At 37.4% G+C, this 20180-nt stretch overlaps 1 protein-coding gene across 14 annotated transcripts in view; it reads right to left on the bottom strand.

Moving 5' to 3' along the window:
- Positions 1–840: 840 nt before the first annotated feature.
- Positions 841–20180, bottom strand: part of CEP70 (centrosomal protein 70) — an 86229-nt gene continuing 66889 nt past the window's right edge. For 13 of the 14 annotated variants that reach the window (XM_086674390.1, XM_086674384.1, XM_086674392.1 and 10 more), the window contains 7 exons: positions 17626–17731; positions 10173–10343; positions 7053–7199; positions 6711–6879; positions 6316–6430; positions 4498–4577; positions 841–1564 (listed from right to left, as the gene is read on the bottom strand). In XM_086674390.1, the coding sequence (XP_086530516.1) occupies positions 1503–1564; positions 4498–4577; positions 6316–6430; positions 6711–6879; positions 7053–7199; positions 10173–10343; positions 17626–17731 (850 nt within the window). In that variant the 3' untranslated portion in view covers positions 841–1502. The remainder of the gene's footprint in view (positions 1565–4497; positions 4578–6315; positions 6431–6710; positions 6880–7052; positions 7200–10172; positions 10344–17625; positions 17732–20180) is intronic. The other variant, XM_086674395.1, reaches the window with a different exon arrangement.

Genomic DNA, 20180 nt, shown 5'->3' on the forward strand with positions numbered 1-20180 from the left:
GAGTATTTACATAATTAAATATCCAATTACTTTTTCTACCCAACTCTCAAAAGACACAGGTCCTTTCACAGATTGTGGGCTCATGTTTAGAAATGTAACTGCAGGGGTGCCTGGGTGGCTCAGATGGTTGAGCATCTGATTTCGGCTCAGGTCACAATCTCACTGTGAGTTCGAGCCCCTCATCAGGCTCTGTGCTGACAGCTCAGAGCCTGGAGCCTGCTTCAGATTCTGTGTGTGTGTCTGTCTCTCTGCCCCTCCCCAACTCACACTCTGTCCCTCTCTCTCCTTCAAAAATAAATAAACATTAAAAAAAATTTTTAGAAATGTAACTGCAGCCTAACAAATCAAAGAATTTTAGGGGCGCCTGGGTGGCGCAGTTGGTTAAGCGTCCGACTTCAGCCAGGTCACGATCTCGCGGTCCATGAGTTCGAGCCCCGCGTCAGGCTCTGGGCTGATGGCTCAGAGCCTGGAGCCTGTTTCCGATTCTGTGTCTCCCTCTCTCTCTGCCCCTCCCCCGTTCATGCTCTGTCTCTCTCTGTCCCAAAAATAAATAAACGTTGAAAAAAAAAATTTAAAAAATCAAAGAATTTTAAATCTAGAAAGAACCTAGGCCTGCTACTTATAACAGAGTGGCAAGGGATTGGTGGGGCGGGGGGGGGGGGGGGGGGAGAGTAACACTGGTCCCTTAAGAAACTCAGACTGAATATTGAGAACAGAGAATAAGTAGAAGCAGCAATAAAAGCATTCTTGGTAAAATAAAATGCAGCAAGGCTCAGCCTTGTAAGAGAATATGACTCATTATATGTGAATAATGCAAATAAATCACTGAGGACACTTACATTTGGAAATTCTTCACAAGAACTTTATTTAAGATTTCATGTCCTTATAAAAAGTACATTACATCAAGATTGCAAAAAAGACACTTTTTTCAATGAGAGACTATTATCTACTCCTCTCTATTACCTCATAATTCATTTCCTAACCTAACCCAAAGATAAAACATTTTTTTCTTCTTCCTTTTCTTCCTCCAGCTTTGAAAGGTCAAGTGCCATGAAGGATATCTCAGTAGAATGTGCAATTTCCTTGCCAGGAAAGCAGTAGGTTCCTATTGGCTGAATTCAAGACAGCCATTGGCAATCCTTATTCCCAGAATAAAAAAGGTCAGTAAACCCTCAATTTAAATGCAATCTTTCTATTGTTTGCAACCTGTCTCCCTGAGTTTTTCTTTTACTTACACACTACATTTTAAAACAATCTTATAAGCACTCACGAATTCCTTAAGATTAAAGGATTTAAAGTTAACTTACCACTTTAGCTTCGCAACTATTTTCTCTATAAGAATCTCAAAGTTAACAAAAATATAGATGGGAAGACCCAATATTAAGAAGGGGATGAATTCTGAGACTAAATACATTTTTAACCCTTGTCTTAAAGCACGATCCTACAAAATACTCAGAATGTTAAGAATGCAATTTACACAGTAAAAATAATTTGATTTGTTTTCAGTATGAAAGTATTTTTAATTTCTTTACTGCAGGTACAATGGCATCCAAGTCATCAATTTCTGTAACAGAAAAACAAGAATAAGAATAGCTTTATCTAGTGATAGGCTCAGATGAAATGACAATCTCTCTGCAAAGGAAAACCTCAAACGCAAAGGCAACACTAGCACTTTGATGCACAAGAAATTTTTATACAATAGTGGTGATAAGAGTATCACTGATTGAAACACAGATGCTTTACAGGGCATCTGTTTGTAAAAGCTACCATATACCTACAAGTATCCTCTGACTCTGATATTAATCTCATTAGCAGTGTCCTCTTATTAAGAGATCATACTGGCCACATTTGCAATATGTCATTGCCTCTTTAAATCTATATAATTACATGGGTGAGCCTACATGGTGAAATCCTACGTAGAAGCTGTCTCTCTTCTGGGTACCCATCTGAGGACTTAATGATTTCTTCTCATGGAACATAGTCCTCTCCTTAATTCTACTGGACAAATTTCTCATCAGTAAGATCATTCTGAGGTCTACCTTTTAGATAAAACAACATATCTACCTAATAAAAAGTGTGAGGCTTCTCAAAGTACAAATCTCAGATGCAATGTACTGCAGAGCTTAGTCTGGTCCACCCTACCAGATAAACTAGCTCAGGTTCTTCTCTGCCAGATTCTTTGTGAATTTGGTTTCTCTTTCTAAGACTGTCTGCTTCCAACCAGCCTGTTAGAATTCAGTCTGAAAGCTCTTGGTCACTGGAGAAGCAAGGTCCTTTTCTCTCATTATCTAGACTCCAGCCCCAAAAGCCCCAGTGGGAGGTTCTCTAGATTCTGACCCCTTTTTTCTACATTATTCTCCTAGGCCACTGTTTATAAATTCATTTTCTTTTATGTAAAAATGCTTCCTTAGATTCCACCTCTCTTCTTCCATGTTTAGCTGAATTTTGGTTGTTTTTCCTTTAGCCTAAATATATAGCCTATGCTATTTAAGCTCCTGACTTCACTCAGAATACTTGTCTAGATACACTTATAAAGCATCAGGATATAAAAAAAATATATATGCAGATCTACAACAGATTATTTGATTCATACTTTATATCACGGTAAGGTACAAGATCAAGTTATTTCCTGAACCCCATTCTGAAATCACACTTGTTTTTTCACTACATGAGAAATCTGCCTTATAAATAAATCCCACAGAGAAGGATCTTGGCTGATATGAGAATATTCTCAGCTAATCATACCACTTATGTAAGAAAACAAAGTCCTTCTCCATATCTGGTATTCAGTACAACATTCCATAGTTCTAAATGCTTAAAATGACGTCTAGTAATAATAAAAATAGTTATGTTTGCCAAACAATTTTAACTTTCCCAATGTTAAGTGTCATATGTAACTCCAGAGTTTCAACTGTGACAAAAATACACAGTTCATCCGCAGAGAGATATGGCTTATTGAAGTAAATGATGCCACATGAACCATGTTGAATATCGTATCTAAGAGGAAGTTTCTATAGAAGGATTCTGAAATAAGTGTTACCTGTACACCAACTGAAATATTTATTAATGATGAGAACCTCACTGTTTAACTGCTACCACAAAGCAAGAAAAATATTATTCTATGAAACAAAGCTGTTTGGAATACGAGGCAACACATTTCTATGCCTAAAACACATTCAGTCACGGTCTCCCTTGCTTCCACAGTCTACATAAAATAGGCCACAAACCTTTTACGTTTACTAGGCTAGATATTCCAGTCAGATGTTTCTTTCATTTATTCATCTTCTTACCAAATTTTAATTTACTCATTCCCTTATCTTCTACTAAACCTCATTTTCTCTTCTAATTTAAGAAATTTATTAAATGTCGGCTCTATGCCCAATGTGGGGCTTGAACTCACAACCGTAAGATCAAGAGTCACAGCCTCTACCACCTGAGCCAGCCAGGTGCCCTCTCCTCTTCCAATTCAATTTCCTATATCAAGGAGGCATTCTTTAAAAAAAAAAAAAAAAAAAAAAAAAAAAAATCTTTCAAATGAGCTATATAAAAAAAAATTAATCACTGAATAAATCACTTTAAACTTTAAAAATGTTCTTAATAGTAAGATAAATTACTTTTATAGCCATATATAATCACACTTAAGAGACTTAGAGGCACCTGGGTGGCTCAGTCAGTTAAGCATCTGACTTTGGTTCAGGTCATGATCTCTCAGTTCATGAGTTCGAGCCCTTTGTCAGGCTCTGTACTGACAGCTCAGAGCCTGAAGCCTACTACAGATCCTGTGTCTCCTTCTCTCTCTGCCTTACCCTTACTTGCACTCTCTCTCTCTCAAAAATGAATAAACATGAAAAAAAAACTTTATAAGATAAGAGACTTGGGTCTCTGTTTTGCCTAAAATTCCTAAATAAGTTACATTTTTTCCCTTCAAGAGATAAAACTAACAAAACTCTCAATATGACCAAAAATGCAAATATATATCTTCCCTACTATATATAGATTTATAAATGTGTCTTTCTTTATACAGATGTTTATTTTACATTACTTATCACCTGAGAAGGAAATTTAATTTGTGTATTTAAAAAACACAGTAAGTTCTATCTAAAAAAAAAAAAAAAAAAAAAAGGAAGAAAAAAAAACAACACAAAACATCTTCCAAGATCATAAATTCTATCACGATTTCTTTTCATTAAGCCATGACAGAGTTAGGGTTAAACTGGGACCAGCCAGAGTAATGCCATTTCTCCTTTTAAGATTTCAAAACAAAGGCAATCCCCAGCTCCTTAAAGGATATGTACCTTCTCTGTTCTGTAGACCAACCCTAACCAACTCTAACTGCAAGTTAGGAGTGTGTTTCCAGAACTGTTAGTGCTTTTTATACACTTTCTAACAAAACACTTCTAGGTACAAGCACTAATACAGTGACTAAGGAACACTCTTCCCTCCAACCCAATGATATCTTAAGACTCAAAATTTAACCACCAACAACAAAGATCTTACCTAAGATTTCAAGTAGATCATTAGTAAATGCCTGAAATGCTGGGAAAAATTCCTCATGTTCTTCCAATTTGTTGATAATGCTTTTAAAAAAAATGCACAGTTTACACTGAATTTCCAACTTAAGGTTTGCATTTGATTGAAAATAAAACATTTTCAAAATGTTAGGAAATTTCCTGCTAATTTAAATATAAATGTAATAATCATTTACTGCAATCCTTGATTTTTGAGCTCTGTGTTGACCTTTTACTATGTTTGTAGAGAAATATCTATTATCAGTGTAAACACGTGTTCCAAAGTTAAATTTATGTAACACTCCTGATGTGGAAAACTTTCCATTTAGCTCAAGGATTTTTAAGAGACCTTGCTTTTTAACGTTTTCTAAAAATTGTTTTTTATATCCAGTATTCTATTAAACATTAAGAATAAGTATCAGTAGACAGTATAAATATGGGAAGGGAAAAAAGACCAATAATGAGAGCTATGCTCCTTTTAAAAGCAGCAAGTATCAGGGGCGCCTGAGTGGCTCAGTTGTTAAGCATCTGACTTCAGCTCAAGTCATGATTTCATGGTTCCTGAGTTTGAGTCCCATATCAGGTGAGCTGGAGCCCTGCTTCTCTCTCCACACCCCCTCACTCACTTGTGCCCTCTCTCTCAAAAAATAAAAACAAACAAAAAAACCCACTTGTTTTGAGGTACCTGGGTGGTTCAGTTGGTTGAGCAGCGGCCAACTCTTGATTTCAGCTCAGGTCTTGATCTCACATTCCTGAGTTTAATCCCAGCATTGGGCTTTGCGCTCACAGCATGGAACCTGCTTCTGATCCTCTGTCTCCCTCTTTCTGCCCCTACCCCGCTCATGCTCTCCTCCCATTTCTCTCTCCTTCTCTCTCGAAAACATTTTTTTTACTGTTTATTTTTGAGAGAGAGAGAGAGAGAGAAAGACAGAGAGAGAGAGAGACAGAGTGAGAGCCAGGGAGGGTCAGAGAAAGAGACAGACAGAATGGGAAGCAGGCTCCAGGCTCTGAGCTGTCAGCACAGAGCCTGATGCGGTGCTCAAACCCACAAGTCTTAAGACCATGACCTGAGCCAAAGTCAGGTGCTTAACCGACTGAGCCACGCAGGTGCCCCTCTCTCACTCTTAAAAATAAATAAAAGTTAAAAAAAAATTAAAAAAAAAAAGCATCAAGTATCAGAAAACTCAAGTGTCAGATTAGGTAAGGATATTTCTTGGAAAACTTACATAATATATGGAATAGGTGGTTTATGTATATGTTCCTCTTCCCATATGTTACAGTACCAAATTGGGGGGAGGGGGTGGGAGAGTTGCTTGAAGTATAGCTAGAATGTTTCAATATTTTTTAAAAAAATCAGATCTTATTTTAGAGATGACTAGCTTTAAAAAAAATCCTTAACATTTATCTTTTAATCAAATAATACACTGTTAGTGATTATTAAGTGGTCTATGGTGGTATATTAAAAATAGGACTGGTTTATATATTCTGAACACTTACATGATGTTGCTAATAAGGTCTGAATTTCTCCATATATATAATTTCCCCTGGGAACAGGCTTAGAGCAGTAATGCTGGAGTCCTGACCCACCCTATATAAACTTAGAGGCCCTACAATGTATTTTTACCTTGAAAATGGTTGGCATTCTCTCCATCTATCTATAAGGTGTGAGATATTTTAGACTGTCAAATTATTTAAAAGATGCTATCCCAAACAGGAAAGGTAAATAACTTATAAAGTTTTGAAAGTCTTTAATTTCATCACTCCAAGCATTTTGGATAATATTTTGCAAACTTTTTAAAATAAATACCTTTGGAGATCTTCAGGTCCTAATACCTGCATAACCTGCTCATTCATATTCTCATTAATCAGCCTACACAATTTTCCAACTGTGCTCACCAACACACACAATGAAGTTGAACTATCTGTAAGAAAAAAATAAAAGGGTATTTTAAAACTGAATTTTCAAAATCATTAAATCAAATACTTTATGCTTCCATTATCCTCAATTTTTTACTTAAAAAATTTTAACCTACTTTTACTTGATTTATCAGGAATAATTCTTTTTTATTTTTTTTTAACGTTTATTTATTTTTGAGACAGAGAGAGACAGAGCATGAACGGGGGAGGGTCAGAGAGAGGGAGACATAGAATCTATCAGGAATAATTCTTAAATGGGGGCCAGACAGGGCAAAGAGTCATCACCTAATTCTAAGAGTTCTTGGAGGTTTCTCACAGCATTGTTCATTTCTCCAAGCCTAGTATAAACTTCATTCATTCGAGGATAGACTCCATTTAAAGAAGGCACATCAAATAATTTTTGGAAGTGAGAAACAATAGCTTGCAAAGTTTTTAAGTTTGGTATATTGCTGTCCTGTCCAAAAGAGAAAGAGAAAGATGGTCCACGTCTTAAAATAATCCCAAGGCTTTAATAAAAACTTTAAAGAGACATAGAATTCTAGTAGAATATCAATATCTGTATCAGTATCCATTTTTAAGATAAGATTACATTAAAATGTGAAAATTTACATAAGTATTAAGCATTACCTTTTCCTTATTTTCAACTTCTTCTAACATGGTATCTACTATAAATAACAGATCTTCAACTCTGATACCTTCATTTTCATCCTGCTTTTTTAAATTATGCCAAGGCACCAGTTCTGCAGACAGTATTTTCAAGGACTTATACAAATCCTTTATAACAAAAGAAACAACATGGTATTATTGATTTTTTTAAAAGTTTCCATAATGATAATAAAATACAGTAAAAACTTGGATTCCAAGTAACTTGTTCTGCAAGTGTCCTGCAAGACGAGCAAACATTTCTAATAAATTTTAAGTTGATAAGCTAGCGATGTCTTGCAGTACAAGTAGTATGTGATGCCAAACGTCACATCATCACAACTGAACCAATGGTCTCTCTCTCTCTCTCTCTCTCTCTCTCTCTCTCTCTCTCTAACTGAGGGATTGTGGGTGATCAGTCTCCCATGCTCGGATGCTTGGTCTCAGGCCATGGTGTTTGGCAAAAATCAGTGATTTTTCAGAACTTTGGAAGGTGCCCTCAACCAGCACTAGTGTATGTTTCGTCACTTCAAAGCACCTATGGACAGTCCTTTGCTTTTCCATACAAGAGTAAGCTTAGGAATGCATTGCTTCAATGCTAGGTCACTGAACAGGTTCCTTGTTAAAGTTGACCAAAACGAGAAAGATTCCATTTGAGCCAACAGACAGCAGTGATTCCGTTAGCGATAGTGGTATAACCCTCCTCTCTTTTGTCTCTCTCACACCAGCCACAAAGGTTTTCAAAGGTAAGTGCAGGTTAATTTATTTTTCTTTATTACTTTGTATTAGATTACAGTATTGTAATCATTTTTACATGAATATTTCTGGATTGTGGAACGAATGTTCTGAGTTTCCATGATTCCTTATGGGGAAATTTGCTTTGATATACAAGTACTTTGGATTACAAGCATGTTTCTGGGATGAATTATGCTCACAAACCAAGGTTTTACTGTAAAATTATCCAGGCAGGTTTAATATATATATATATATAAAACATTGGGCTCCTGAGTGGCTCAATCGGTTAAGCATCCAACTCTTGATTTCGGCTGAGGTCATGATCTCATGATTCGTAGGATTGAGTCCTGAGTGTCAGGCTCTAGGCTAACAGCGTGGAACCTGCTTGGGATTCTCTCTCTCCCCCTCCCCAAATTGCACTCACACTTGCTCTTTCAAAAATAAACATTTAAAAAATTATATATATATATAATTGTGTGTATTTATATATATTTTATATATATATATTTTATATATATATACATACATATATATATACATATATATACTATATATATATAAAATCAAACCATCATCAGTACCTTTTTTTTTTTAATGTTTATTTTTGAGAGAGAAAGAGAGACAGCACAAGTGGGGGAGGTATAGAGAAAGAGGGAGACAGAGAATCGAAAGCAGGCTCCAGGCTCTGAGCTGTCGGCACAGAGCCTGATGCCAGGCTCAAACTCACGGACCATGAGATCATGACCTGAGCCGAAGTCAGACGCTTAAGTGACTGAGCCACCCAGGCGCCCCAATCAGTACCTTTTTAAAATATCATTACCATTTTAGAAAAAGTCTGTTATAGTGCTTTCTCCAGGTAAATATAGGGCTTACACAAAACATGATATATTGATGACCTCCGATCTATTGTTTTTATTTATTTTGTGAAACAGGGAGAGCACATGCAGGTAGGGGAGGGGCAGAGAGAGAGTGAGGGAGAATCCCAAGCAGGCTCTGCAAACATTTCTAATAAAATTTAAGTTGATAAGCTAGTGATGTCTTGCAATACAAGTAGTACTGTTAGGGCAGAGCCTAATTTCAGAACATTTTCATCACCCCCAAAAGCAATGTCATTCCCATTCACAGCCACTCCCCATTCTTCCCTGTCCCCAATCCCTGGGTCACTACTAATCTACTTTCTGTTTCTATGGATTTGCCTATTCTGGGCATTTCACATAAAATGGAATTATACAGTAAGTGTCCTTTTGTGACAGGCTTTCCCTTCACTTATGTGTTCAGGACTCATCTATTATAGCATTTATCTCCAGGCAGGTTTTTATCTTGAAAAAAATTAAAAGATTCTAAATTAAATTAATTCTAGTCTTCATGACAGCCTACATAATCTTCTTGGCCTAGACAAATTGTCCCACTCTATTTTAATTTTTTTAATGTTTATTTATTTTTGATAGACAGCACACGCGAGTGGGGGAGGGACGGAGAGAGAGAGAGAAACAGAATCCAAGACAGACTCCAGGCTCTGAGCTGTCAGCACAGAGCCCGATGAGGGTCTCGAACTAATGAACCACGAGATCATGACCTGACCTGAAGTCAGACGCTTAACTGACTGAGCCACCCGGGCACTCCTGTCCTAATCTATTTTAAACTGTGCACAAAGGACAAAGCTACTCTAAGTTTAAAACTCTAAGACTGGTCAATTGGTAAGTAAGACTGGTAAATAAACATTTACTGAGCATCTACTATGTGCATGGCACAGTGCTTGGCCCTTTAGAGCACTGCTGTCGTCTCTCCCCTCTTTGTATTCTCTCTCTCTCTCTAAAATAAACAAACAAAAAAAGGGGGGTGCCTGGGTGGTTTGGTCAGTTAAGCATCAGCCTTCAGCTCAGGTCATGATCTCACAGTCCCTGAGTTTGAGCCCCATGTCGGGCTCTGTGCTGACAGCTCAGAGCCTAGAGCTTGCTTCGGATTCTGTGTCTCCCTCTCTCTCTCTCTGCGCCTCCCCTGCTTGCACTCTATCTCTCTCTCAAAAATAAATAATAAAACATTAAAATAAAAATACATTAATTAAATAAATTTAAAAAAAAAGAAAGTGGAGAAATTTTTATCTTCCATGGATAGAATAAGTAAAAGTAGTATTGGCTGCTTTTGGACTATTAACTGCTCTACAGAATAAACAAATGTGGACAGTTTTGAAAGAAGGAAAATTATTTCAAATATGAAGAGGGAAAAAATCCCCAATTAAAACGAATGAAGAACAAAGTATTACATCTGAAGAGGAATAAGGGCCAGGAAAAGCTGCAGCATGGAGACACCAAAAAGAGGAAGATGAAAGTAGAGCGGGATCTCTATAATAAAGAATAGTCAACCCTTTACCTTTAGGGAAGTCAGTTGATCTGCCCACATTTCTATTATAGGAATAAGATGCTCAAATCCACAATCTTGAACAAAATCTTTATGAAAATGTTGGGCTCCTCCTTTGCTCTGTTTATGAATTATCACTGGAGCTCTTGGATTGTGAACAACTGAATTGATGCTACTCAGCACCTTTAAAAAAAGACAATGTTTTAATTGAAATGTCTATCATAGTCCTATCCAAGTGATTTAGGTTACAGGAGTGCTTTCTATGTTAATGTATCATCATTTTCAGAATTAATTTTGGACATTAAGAAGCTCTTTAACTGACACCTGTAATGTTTTGGAAGTACAGTAGTTGCATCAACAGAATTAAACATGTAATTCTAATGAGAACTACAGACTTCATAGAAAAGCAAAAATGCATTTCAAATGATTTAGACTTGAAAGTAGTTATGAATGACTTCTTATAATCCACACAGGGAAAAATAATCATCAATATATCCTTAGCTAGAGTCTCACATTTCTCTAATTCTATCTCCTCATATTTAAGCTAAATCAGATGTTTAAAGGGGTCATTTCCTGTTGTTTGTTTCATAGCTTCAATTAAAGGCCAGAGTGTAAGGACAGTGAATAATAAAGTCCCACACATTCTATACAGAAATCCTGGAAACATCATGCCAATTCTGGAAACCCCAGATCCAATTCAGAGAACTCATCCTTAATATGTTGTTCCTCTACAACCACTCAGTACCAAAATCTGTATTAATGAAGGCTCTAAAGAGAAAGAGAAACAATGTATATGTATATAAATACATCTAAAGAGATTAATTTTAAGGAATTGGCTCACACAATTATGGAAACTGAGAAGTCCCAATTTCTGCAGTAGGCAAGCTGGAGACCCAGGAGAGTCAAGGAAATACTTCTACTTTGAATGCCCACAGGCTTAAGACGCAGGAAGAGACAATGTTTTAAGTTTGAAGGCAGGAAAAAACTCATGTCCCAGCTCAAAGGCTCCCTCTTATTAACCCTTTTTGTTTTAGTCATGTCTTCAAATTACTGGATGAGACCCATTCACATTAGGGAAGGCAATCTGTTTTATCCATTCTACCAAATCAAATGTTAACCTTATCCATAAACACCTTCACATATTCATATGTGACATATTCAGAATAATCTTTAACCAAATATCTGGGCACCCCATGGCCCAGTCAAGTTGATACATAAAATGAACTATCATAAATACCCACATAATCATTACCTGGATTCAACAACTGTTAACATTTTCCCATATTTGCTCACTCTATTTTTAGCTGAATCATCTGAAGAAAATATAGACATGATAAAATTTTATCCTCAAATACTTAAGTATGCATCTCTTAAAATAGGCATATTCTCCTACAAAATCATAACACCATTGTTATATATAAGAAATTTAACAGTAACTCCCTAATATTATCAATGCCTGGAGTGAATTTTAAATATCTTAACATGTATAATCTGTGACTATACGCCCCCTGTTGACAGTTATGAGTTCTACCTTATATATCATCCAAGGAAAGGAGGAGACCCAAAATAGCAAGTTTAAAGGGAAAAGAGTAGGTGTGCCTGGGTGGCTCAGTCGATTAAGCATCTGACTCTTGGTTTTGGCTCAGGTCATGATCTCGCAGCTCATGAGTTCAAGCCCCACACTGGACTCTGTGCTGACAGTGCGGAGCCTGCTTGGGATTCTCTCTCTCCCATCTCTCCCTACCTGGTTTGCTCGCTCTCTCTCTTTCTCTCAAATAAATTTTTTAAAAAAGGGGGGAGGAAAGTAATTTCCTTATTTACCACCATCAAGCCCAGATCATTTAATAAATAATTATATAAGCATAAAGACAAGATACTATTTTGATCTCGAATCTTTGTCCCTACTCATACTTCAAGCTATATTCACAGGTCTCCTGGTAATAAAACTTCAGATGTTTGGGGCGCCTGGATGGCTCCATTGGCTAAGCGTCCAACTTTGGCTCAGGTCATGATCTCGCGGTTTGTGAGTTTGAGCCCCACGTCGAACTCTGTGCTGAGCCTGCTTCGGATTCTGTGTCTCCCCATCTCTTGACCCCTACCCTGCTCATGCTCTGTCTCTCTCTGTCTCTCAATAATAAATAAAGGTTAAAAAAAAAACTAAAAAAAAAAAAAAACTTCAGATGTTTACTTACGAGTTTTTTTTCTTAGTTTAAGAGAGAATATTTCAACATTTTTTTCTCTTGTATGTATGTATGTATTTATTCACATAGCTTATTTATTTATTTTGAGAGAGACAGAGAGAAAGCAGGAGGGGCAGAGAGGTGGGGGAGAATCCCGAGCAGACTCCACACCATCAAGTGCAGAGCCTGAAATGGGGCTTAAACTCACAAACTGTGAGATCATGACCTGAGCTGAAACCAAAAGTCGGACACTAGCCAAGTGAGCCACCCAGGCACCCTCTCTTGTATTTACACATATTTTAATGGAGAAACTAAATCCCCTTCACAGATTTATTACTGACAGCAGAGCATTTCTTATGACTTGACCACAGTCAGATGACTGGCAGGAAAATGTGTATTAACAATGAGAAAATAGTAAAATGACTTAAACAATTACCAGAGAGATGAGAATTAAAACAAAAACAACCCAACTCACAAATAGGTCTTATCTTATCCAGAAACAGTTTGCAGATACTGATAAACTCTTGATATGGATAAAAACTGTATCTTGAAAGTAAACATTAGACAAGTAGAAAAGAATTAAGATAACAGATGTTGTAAGTACTAGAAAAGAAAAAGTAGACAAATCTCAACCTAGCAAATTTCAGGGAAAAAAAAAAAGAATGGAACTAGAAAACATATAAATAGAAAACAAAGATGTCAGGAATAAAAGCAGATATATGAGTAAGGTCTCAGTATCTATGATGGTTTAATTGCCTATTAAAGGACAAAGCCTCTCAAATTGAATCTAAGAAACAAAATGAAATAAAAGAAATTCAGTTACATGCTGGGTACAAGAGAGTTATCAAAAAAAAAAAAAAATCTGTTTTCAGAAAATTGCCTGGAAATGAAAATCAACACAGATATATGAAGAACCAGCAACAACCAATTAAAAAATGTAATAGAGGAAAGGATGCCATTCTCGACAGCAATACAAGTTATAAAATACCTAGGAAATAAACCTAACAAGAAACATCCAAGAGCTAAATTTAAAAATATATAGGGGTGCCTGGGTGGCTCAGTCGGTTAAGCGTCCAACTTCAGCTCAGATCATGACCTAGCGGTCCATGAGTTTGAGCCCTGAGTTGGGCTCTGCGCTGACAGCTCAGAGCATGGAGCCTGCTTCAGATTCTGTCTCCTTGTCTCTACACTCATGTGTATTCTCACTCTCTCTCTCTCAAAAGTCAATAAACATAAAAAAAAATAGCTGTTTAAAAAAGTTGAAAAAATATATACATAAAACTTTATTCAAGGCTATAAAGAAGGCCTAAAGAAAATTAGAGACATATTTCTGAGATGATTAAAAAATGTAAATGTGTCATCTTTCCAAATATTAATCTAAAAAGTTAATCCAATTTCAGTTCCTCTCAATAGGATCTATTTTTGAATCTGACAAACTGTTCATCCAGGAGAGTAAATGTGCTAAAACTATAATAGAAGAAAAATTTTAAAAGAATGATGCATAAGATTCTTTTCCTAAAAGGTATCAAAACCTACTATAAAATTACAGAAAGTAAAAGAATATGGGAAATAGTATAAAAATGGAATAGACTAAGGAGTCTAGAAATAAATGAACCTATGCATATGAGTGGATATGACAGAGGTTTCATTTCAGTGAAGTAGAGAAAGAATGTCTATGAGAAACTGCAAACTCAAATGCATCTAGAAGCAAGTTAAGACCATGAGTGAGTGAAGCAAGCATGGCCAGGGGCTATGGCTAACTAAAGAGCACATGCCCATATGTGACAAGAGAAAGGCATAATTCTGCTCTGATAAGGACTATGCAGGAATTTGTTGCCAGATTCTGTAGCTTTTTAAGAGAAGGTAGAAAAAAGAACAAATAAAATATCTTAATTTTTAAAATATTAGTAATTAATTCAAAGTTTAAAAAACCCTGTTTGAGTCCAATAAAATATGAGCACAGGCCCAGTTCAGTCAGTAAACAGGCTGGCTTGATCACTATCTATCCAATAAATGGTCTATAAAAATCACTAAGGTTAGGGGCGCCTGGGTGGCTCAGTCAGTTGAGTGTCCGACTTTGGCTCAGATCATGATCTCACGGTTTGTGAGCTTGAGCCCCGCATCAGGCTCTGTACTGACAGCTCAGAGCCTGGAGCCTACTTCAGATTCTGTGCCTCCCTCCCTCTGCCACTCCCCCACTCATAGTATGTCTCTCTCAAAAACAAATAAACATTAAAAAAAAATCACTAAGGTACGATCTCTACATGACACCACATAGAAAATTAAAATTCAGAGGGACTAAATATCTAAATAAAAACAAAACCATGTAGGACCTTAAGAAAATAAATTTATGTATAATAACAGTCATAATAATAATACCAACAAAAGCAACAACACAAACAATAAAAAGGGAAATGGCTTAAGAGAGGAGAATAGGACAGACCAACAACCAGCAAATGAAATGGGTAGTAAACAAAAAACTCCCCCTCTCTAAGTAAATAAATAAATAAACAAACTTTAAAAAAGAGAGAGAGTGAGAACTACAGGCCAATCTTAAAAATCTTATCAACTTTTTACTACCCTACTTTTAATTAGGCCAAAGTCTTTCAAGGAGTAAGACAAATTCTAAGTCAAGCTACCTACAGTGTTTTTAGCCAAGAAGACATGCCATGGTAAAACAGGATAAGCACACACAAATACAAATATTCTTTACCACCTGATAACTTATTAAACTGAGATGAAAACTAAAGTTCGAATACAGTAAGAATGGGGAACTTTAACACCCTACTTACATCAATGGACAAATCATCTGAACAGAAAATAAACACTCTTTTCAAGTGTACATGAATATTCCCCAGAAGAGATCACATATTAGGTCACAAAACAGGCCTCAACAAATACAAAAAGACTCAAATAATACCATGTACCTTTTCTGACCACAACAGTATAAAACTAGAAATTAACCACAAGAAAAAATCTGGAAAGACCACAAATACATGGAGATTAAACAACATGCACTAAACAATGAATGGGTCGACCAAAAAAATCAAAGAAGAAAATTTTAAAAATACATGGAAACAAACGAAAATGAAACACAATGGTCCAAAACCTTTGGGATGCAGCAAAAGCAATCCTAAGAGGGAATCCCTAAGAGGGAGTTAAATGGCAAAACAGGCCTACTTTAAGAAGAAGAATTTCAAACAACCTAACCTTATACCTAAAGGCACTAGAAAAAGAACAAATGAAACCTAAAGCCAGCAGAAGGAAGGAAATAGTAAATATTAGAGCAGAAATAAATGATATAGAAACTAAAAAAACAATAGCACAGATCAATGAAACCAGGAGCTGGTTCTTTGAAAAGATCAAGAAAATTGATAAGCTTCTAGACACACTTATCAAAAAAGAAAAGAGAAAGAACCCAAATAAAGTCACAAATCAGGGAGAAGTAACAACCAACACCACAGAAACACAAACAATTTTAAGAGAATATTATGAACAACTATATGCCAAAAAAAATTAGACAACCTAGAAGAAATGAATAAATTCTTAGAAACATATAAATTACCAAAACTGAAACAGCAAGAAATAGAAAACTTGAACAGACCAATAACCAGCAAATGAAATGAGTTGGTAATTAAAAAAAACTCTCTTTCTAAATAAACAAACTTCAAAAGAGAGAGAGAGAGAGAGAGAGAGAGAACTACAGGCCAATATTGCTGATGAACAGATGCAAAAATTCTCCATAAAATATTAGCATCCTAATCCAACAATATATTTAAAAAAAAGCACTCACCACAATTCAGTGGGATTTATTCCTGGGTTTCAAGTGTTGTTCAATATTTGCAAATCAACCAACATGATACATCACATTAATTGAAAGAAAGGTAAGAACCATATGATCATTTCAATAGATGCAGAAAAAGCATATGACAGAGTACAATGTTCATTCATGATAAAAACCCTCAACAAAGTAGGTTTAGAGGGAACATAACTCAACATGTAAAAGCCATATGTGAACAAAAACACAGCTAACATCATCCTAAATGGGGAAAAACTGAGAGCTTTTCCTCTATAAGACAAGAATATCCACTGTTACCACTTTTATTCAACATGGTACTGGAAGTCCTAGCCACAGCAATCAGACAACAAAAAGAAATAAAAAGCATCCAAACAACACAAGAAACAGGTGTAGGCGAGGATGTGGAGAAGAAGGAACCCTCTTGCACTGTTGGTGGGGGTCAAACTGTGCAGCCACTCTGGAAAACAGTATGGAGTTTCCTCAAAAAGTTAAAAATAGGGGCGCCTGGGTGGCGCAGTCGGTTGAGCGTCCGACTTCAGCCAGGTCATGATCTCGCGGTCCGTGAGTTCGAGCCCCGCATCAGGTTCTGGGCTGATGGCTCAGAGCCTGGAGCCTGTATCCGATTCTGTGTCTCCCTCTCTCTCTGCCCCTCCCCCGTTCATGCTCTGTTTCTCTCTGTCCCAAAAATAAATAAACGTTGGAAAAAAAAAATTAAAAAAAAAAAAAAAAAAAAAAAAGTTAAAAACAGAACTACCCTATGGTCCAGTAATTGTACTACTAGGTATTTACCCAAAGAATACAAAAATACTAACAGAAAGAGATAAATGCATCTTGATGTTTATAGCATTATCTACAATAGCCAAGTGTCCATTGACTGATCAATGGATAAAGAAGATGTGCATATGCATAATGGAATATTACACAGTCATAAAAAATGATGAAATCTTACCATTTGCAATGACATAGATGGAGCTAGAAAGTATTACGCTAATATTTTGTCTCTGAGAGAGAGACAAATACCATATGGTTCCAGTCATATGTCGAACTTAAGAAACAAAATAAGGGCGCCTGGCTGGCTCAGGTGGTGGAGCATGTGACTTTTGATCTTGGGCTTGAAAGTTCAAACCCCATGTTGGGTAAAGAGATTACTTAAAAATTAAAAAAAAAAAATTTTTTTTTTGATTAAAGAAAAAGAAAACAAATGAGCTAAGGGAAAAAACTATAGAGAACAAACTGATGGATAACAGAAGGAAGGTGGGTGGGAGGATGGGTGAAATTAGTGATGGGGATTAAGGAGTGCCCTTGTGATGAGCACTGAGTGTTGTATGGACGTGTTGAATCACTCTATTATATAATTGAAACTAGTATTTTACTGTATGTTAACTAACTGGAATGTAAATAAAAACTAAAAAAAAATTAAAGAATGAAAGAAAAAAGAAACCAAGGTTCTCTACCAACACCAGTCTCTTTGCCAGCTGTTCAGTACCTGAAAGTATCTCTGGTCAATTAGGGCCTGCTGCTGGTTGTCTTTGCTGGGTTCATCTTGTTTCTCTGGGTCCTCCACCTTTTTTTGACTGAGAAGATCCTTTAACCTAAAGGGGAGAAAATAAATCAAGATAATACAAAATGCTTTCCTAGACACCGGATTAAGAAAACAAACTAAGCCAATGATTCAGCTCCCCTCCAACAGCTTTATATCATTTTACATATACATGTGTGTGTGAATGCATGCATATGCACGTGTAAATTTTTTTAATTTAATTTTATGAGCCTAGACTACGGAGATGGAAATGGAGACCAGGCCGAAGAAGTGGAGGTTAAAACAGGCAAGGAGGGCAAGGGGGAAAGTGCAACTTGCCTCCATCCTAGAGTCTGCCTGATGCTGGGGGTCAAGGAGCGAGTCCTGGGTGCAGTCTCTCATTTTAAATTTTCTTAAGGGGCGCCTGGGTGGCTCAGTCGGTTGAGCGTCCGACTTCGGCTCAGGTCATGATCTTGCGGTCTGTGAGTTCGAGCCCTGTGATGGGCTCTGTGCTGACAGCTCAGAGCCTGGAGCCTGCTTGCGATTCTGTGTCTCCCTCTCTCTCTCTGCTCCTTCCCCACTCACACACTGTCTCTCCCTTCTTCAAAAATAAACATTAAAAAGAAAACTGGGGGGCGACTGGGTGGCTCAGTCGGTTGAGCGACCAACTTTGGCTCAGGTCATGATCTCACAGTCTGTGCGTTCAAGCCCCACATCATGCCCTGTGCTGAAAGCTCAGAGCCTGGAGCCTGCTTTGGAATCTGTGACTCCCTGTTTCTCTGCCCCTCTCCAGCTCATGCTATGTCTCTCTCTGTCTCTCAAAAAATAAATAAATGTTGGCGCGCCTGGGTGGCGCAGTCGGTTAAGCGTCCGACTTAAGCCAGGTCACGATCTCGCGGTCCGTGAGTTTGAGCCCCGCATCAGGTTCTGGGCTGATGGCTCAGAGCCTGGAGGCTGTTTCCGATTCTGTGTGTCCCTCTCTCTCTGCCCCTCCCCCGTTCATGCTCTGTCTCTCTCTGTCCCAAAAATAAATAAACGTTGAAAAAAAAAAAATTAAAATAAATAAATAAATAAATAAATAAATGTTAAAAAAAATTAAAAAAAAATAAATTTTCTTAAAACAGGGCTGACAGAGCAGTTGCCTATGTACTAGCAACGCTTTCCCCTTCCTGAAAGCTATAATACTACGGCTATTCTAGCTCCTTGTAACTAAGAAAACTCACATAAATAATGTGATGCCCGTGTTACACTACTAATCATTCTCTTATTTCCCAATTGCATATGAATTCATTGATGTTTTAGAAACCTATGCTGTAGGAGAGTAGGCTGTACTCAGAAATATGCTAGGATTGTTTTATTGTATCCAAAGCAGTGAGCAGGACCTAAGGGCCACAAAACCCCTAAAAGCAGTGAAAAGATTCTTTACATACTTAGTGGACACTCATTCCATGTTGCTAGAAGCAAGAGCTGTGTTTCTTTGTGGAGTTTGGGAAACCCAGAAAACTGCCCCTCCAGCTTAAAATATGCTGTGCTGTCTCCTGCTTTCTAGAGCCATCTCCGTACAATAGGCTTCTATGTACAGATACTTTATAGCTTTTAACCATATCTGAAGCCTTTCTATGATCTCATGATGGCTCCCATTCTGGAGATGAGGGACCAGTTGAAAAGTGGAATGCCAATTTTGTTTTTATAACTCCTGCTTACTTAGTCACAAAGATACAAAATACATGTAGAGACCAATACAAACCTCTCAGAGCTGTATGTTCCCTAAGTCCTTTTCTCTACATTCCTAGGATTTTTTTATATGATTAAGATGAAAAGAGGGTAGGTTTCCTTCAATCTATCAACTCCAACGCTACAACTCTGAAGGTAGCTGTTTGTCTAGGGGAGAAGTCTAGCTCCAGGCCAAAATCCTATGTGTTACCTTTCAGGCCCAAACCACTGACAATTACAAAGGCTTTGCCTGGAAAGCTCTGTGAGAGGAAGTTGCCCTCCCACATCAGACTTGGTGCACAGCCTGGGCACTGCAATCTCTGGAGGGAGTTGCCGTCAAGAACTCAGACCCTGGGACTCCACCCTTCCCTTGTGACCCCTTGGCCAGCCGTGCTCACCAGCATTTCTGCATTAGTGCCTCCATCCAGAAGCTCTTTAGTGACATGGCCCTGACTGAGGTACTTTTCACTTCTCCTTGTGGGGAGGAGTCCTGACTAATATACTTTTCTCCACTCTGACTCAGTATTTTCCACTCCAAGGCCTTCCCCTAGGCCCATGAAATAGCAGGAGTCTTTTGTGCAGGGCTCCTAAGCAGTGATATGTTTCCTCCCATCTGCACAGCATGTCATTCACTGACCCTTGCCTGGTACCTTTCCAATGAGAAGAACGGAACACTAAAAATAGAACATTTTTTGGCTGCTTATACTATTGCAGTAAGTGAATAAAGATTTGGTTGTTCATTCAGTTTGGTTCACTGTCCTCTGATGACCTTGACATCCATCAGCTCAATACCAGGGTGACAGGATTCT

Source organism: Puma concolor, chromosome C2, assembly GCF_028749965.1.
Source record: "Puma concolor isolate L17-30 chromosome C2, mPumCon1.1.hap2, whole genome shotgun sequence".
NCBI lineage: Eukaryota > Metazoa > Chordata > Mammalia > Carnivora > Felidae > Puma > Puma concolor.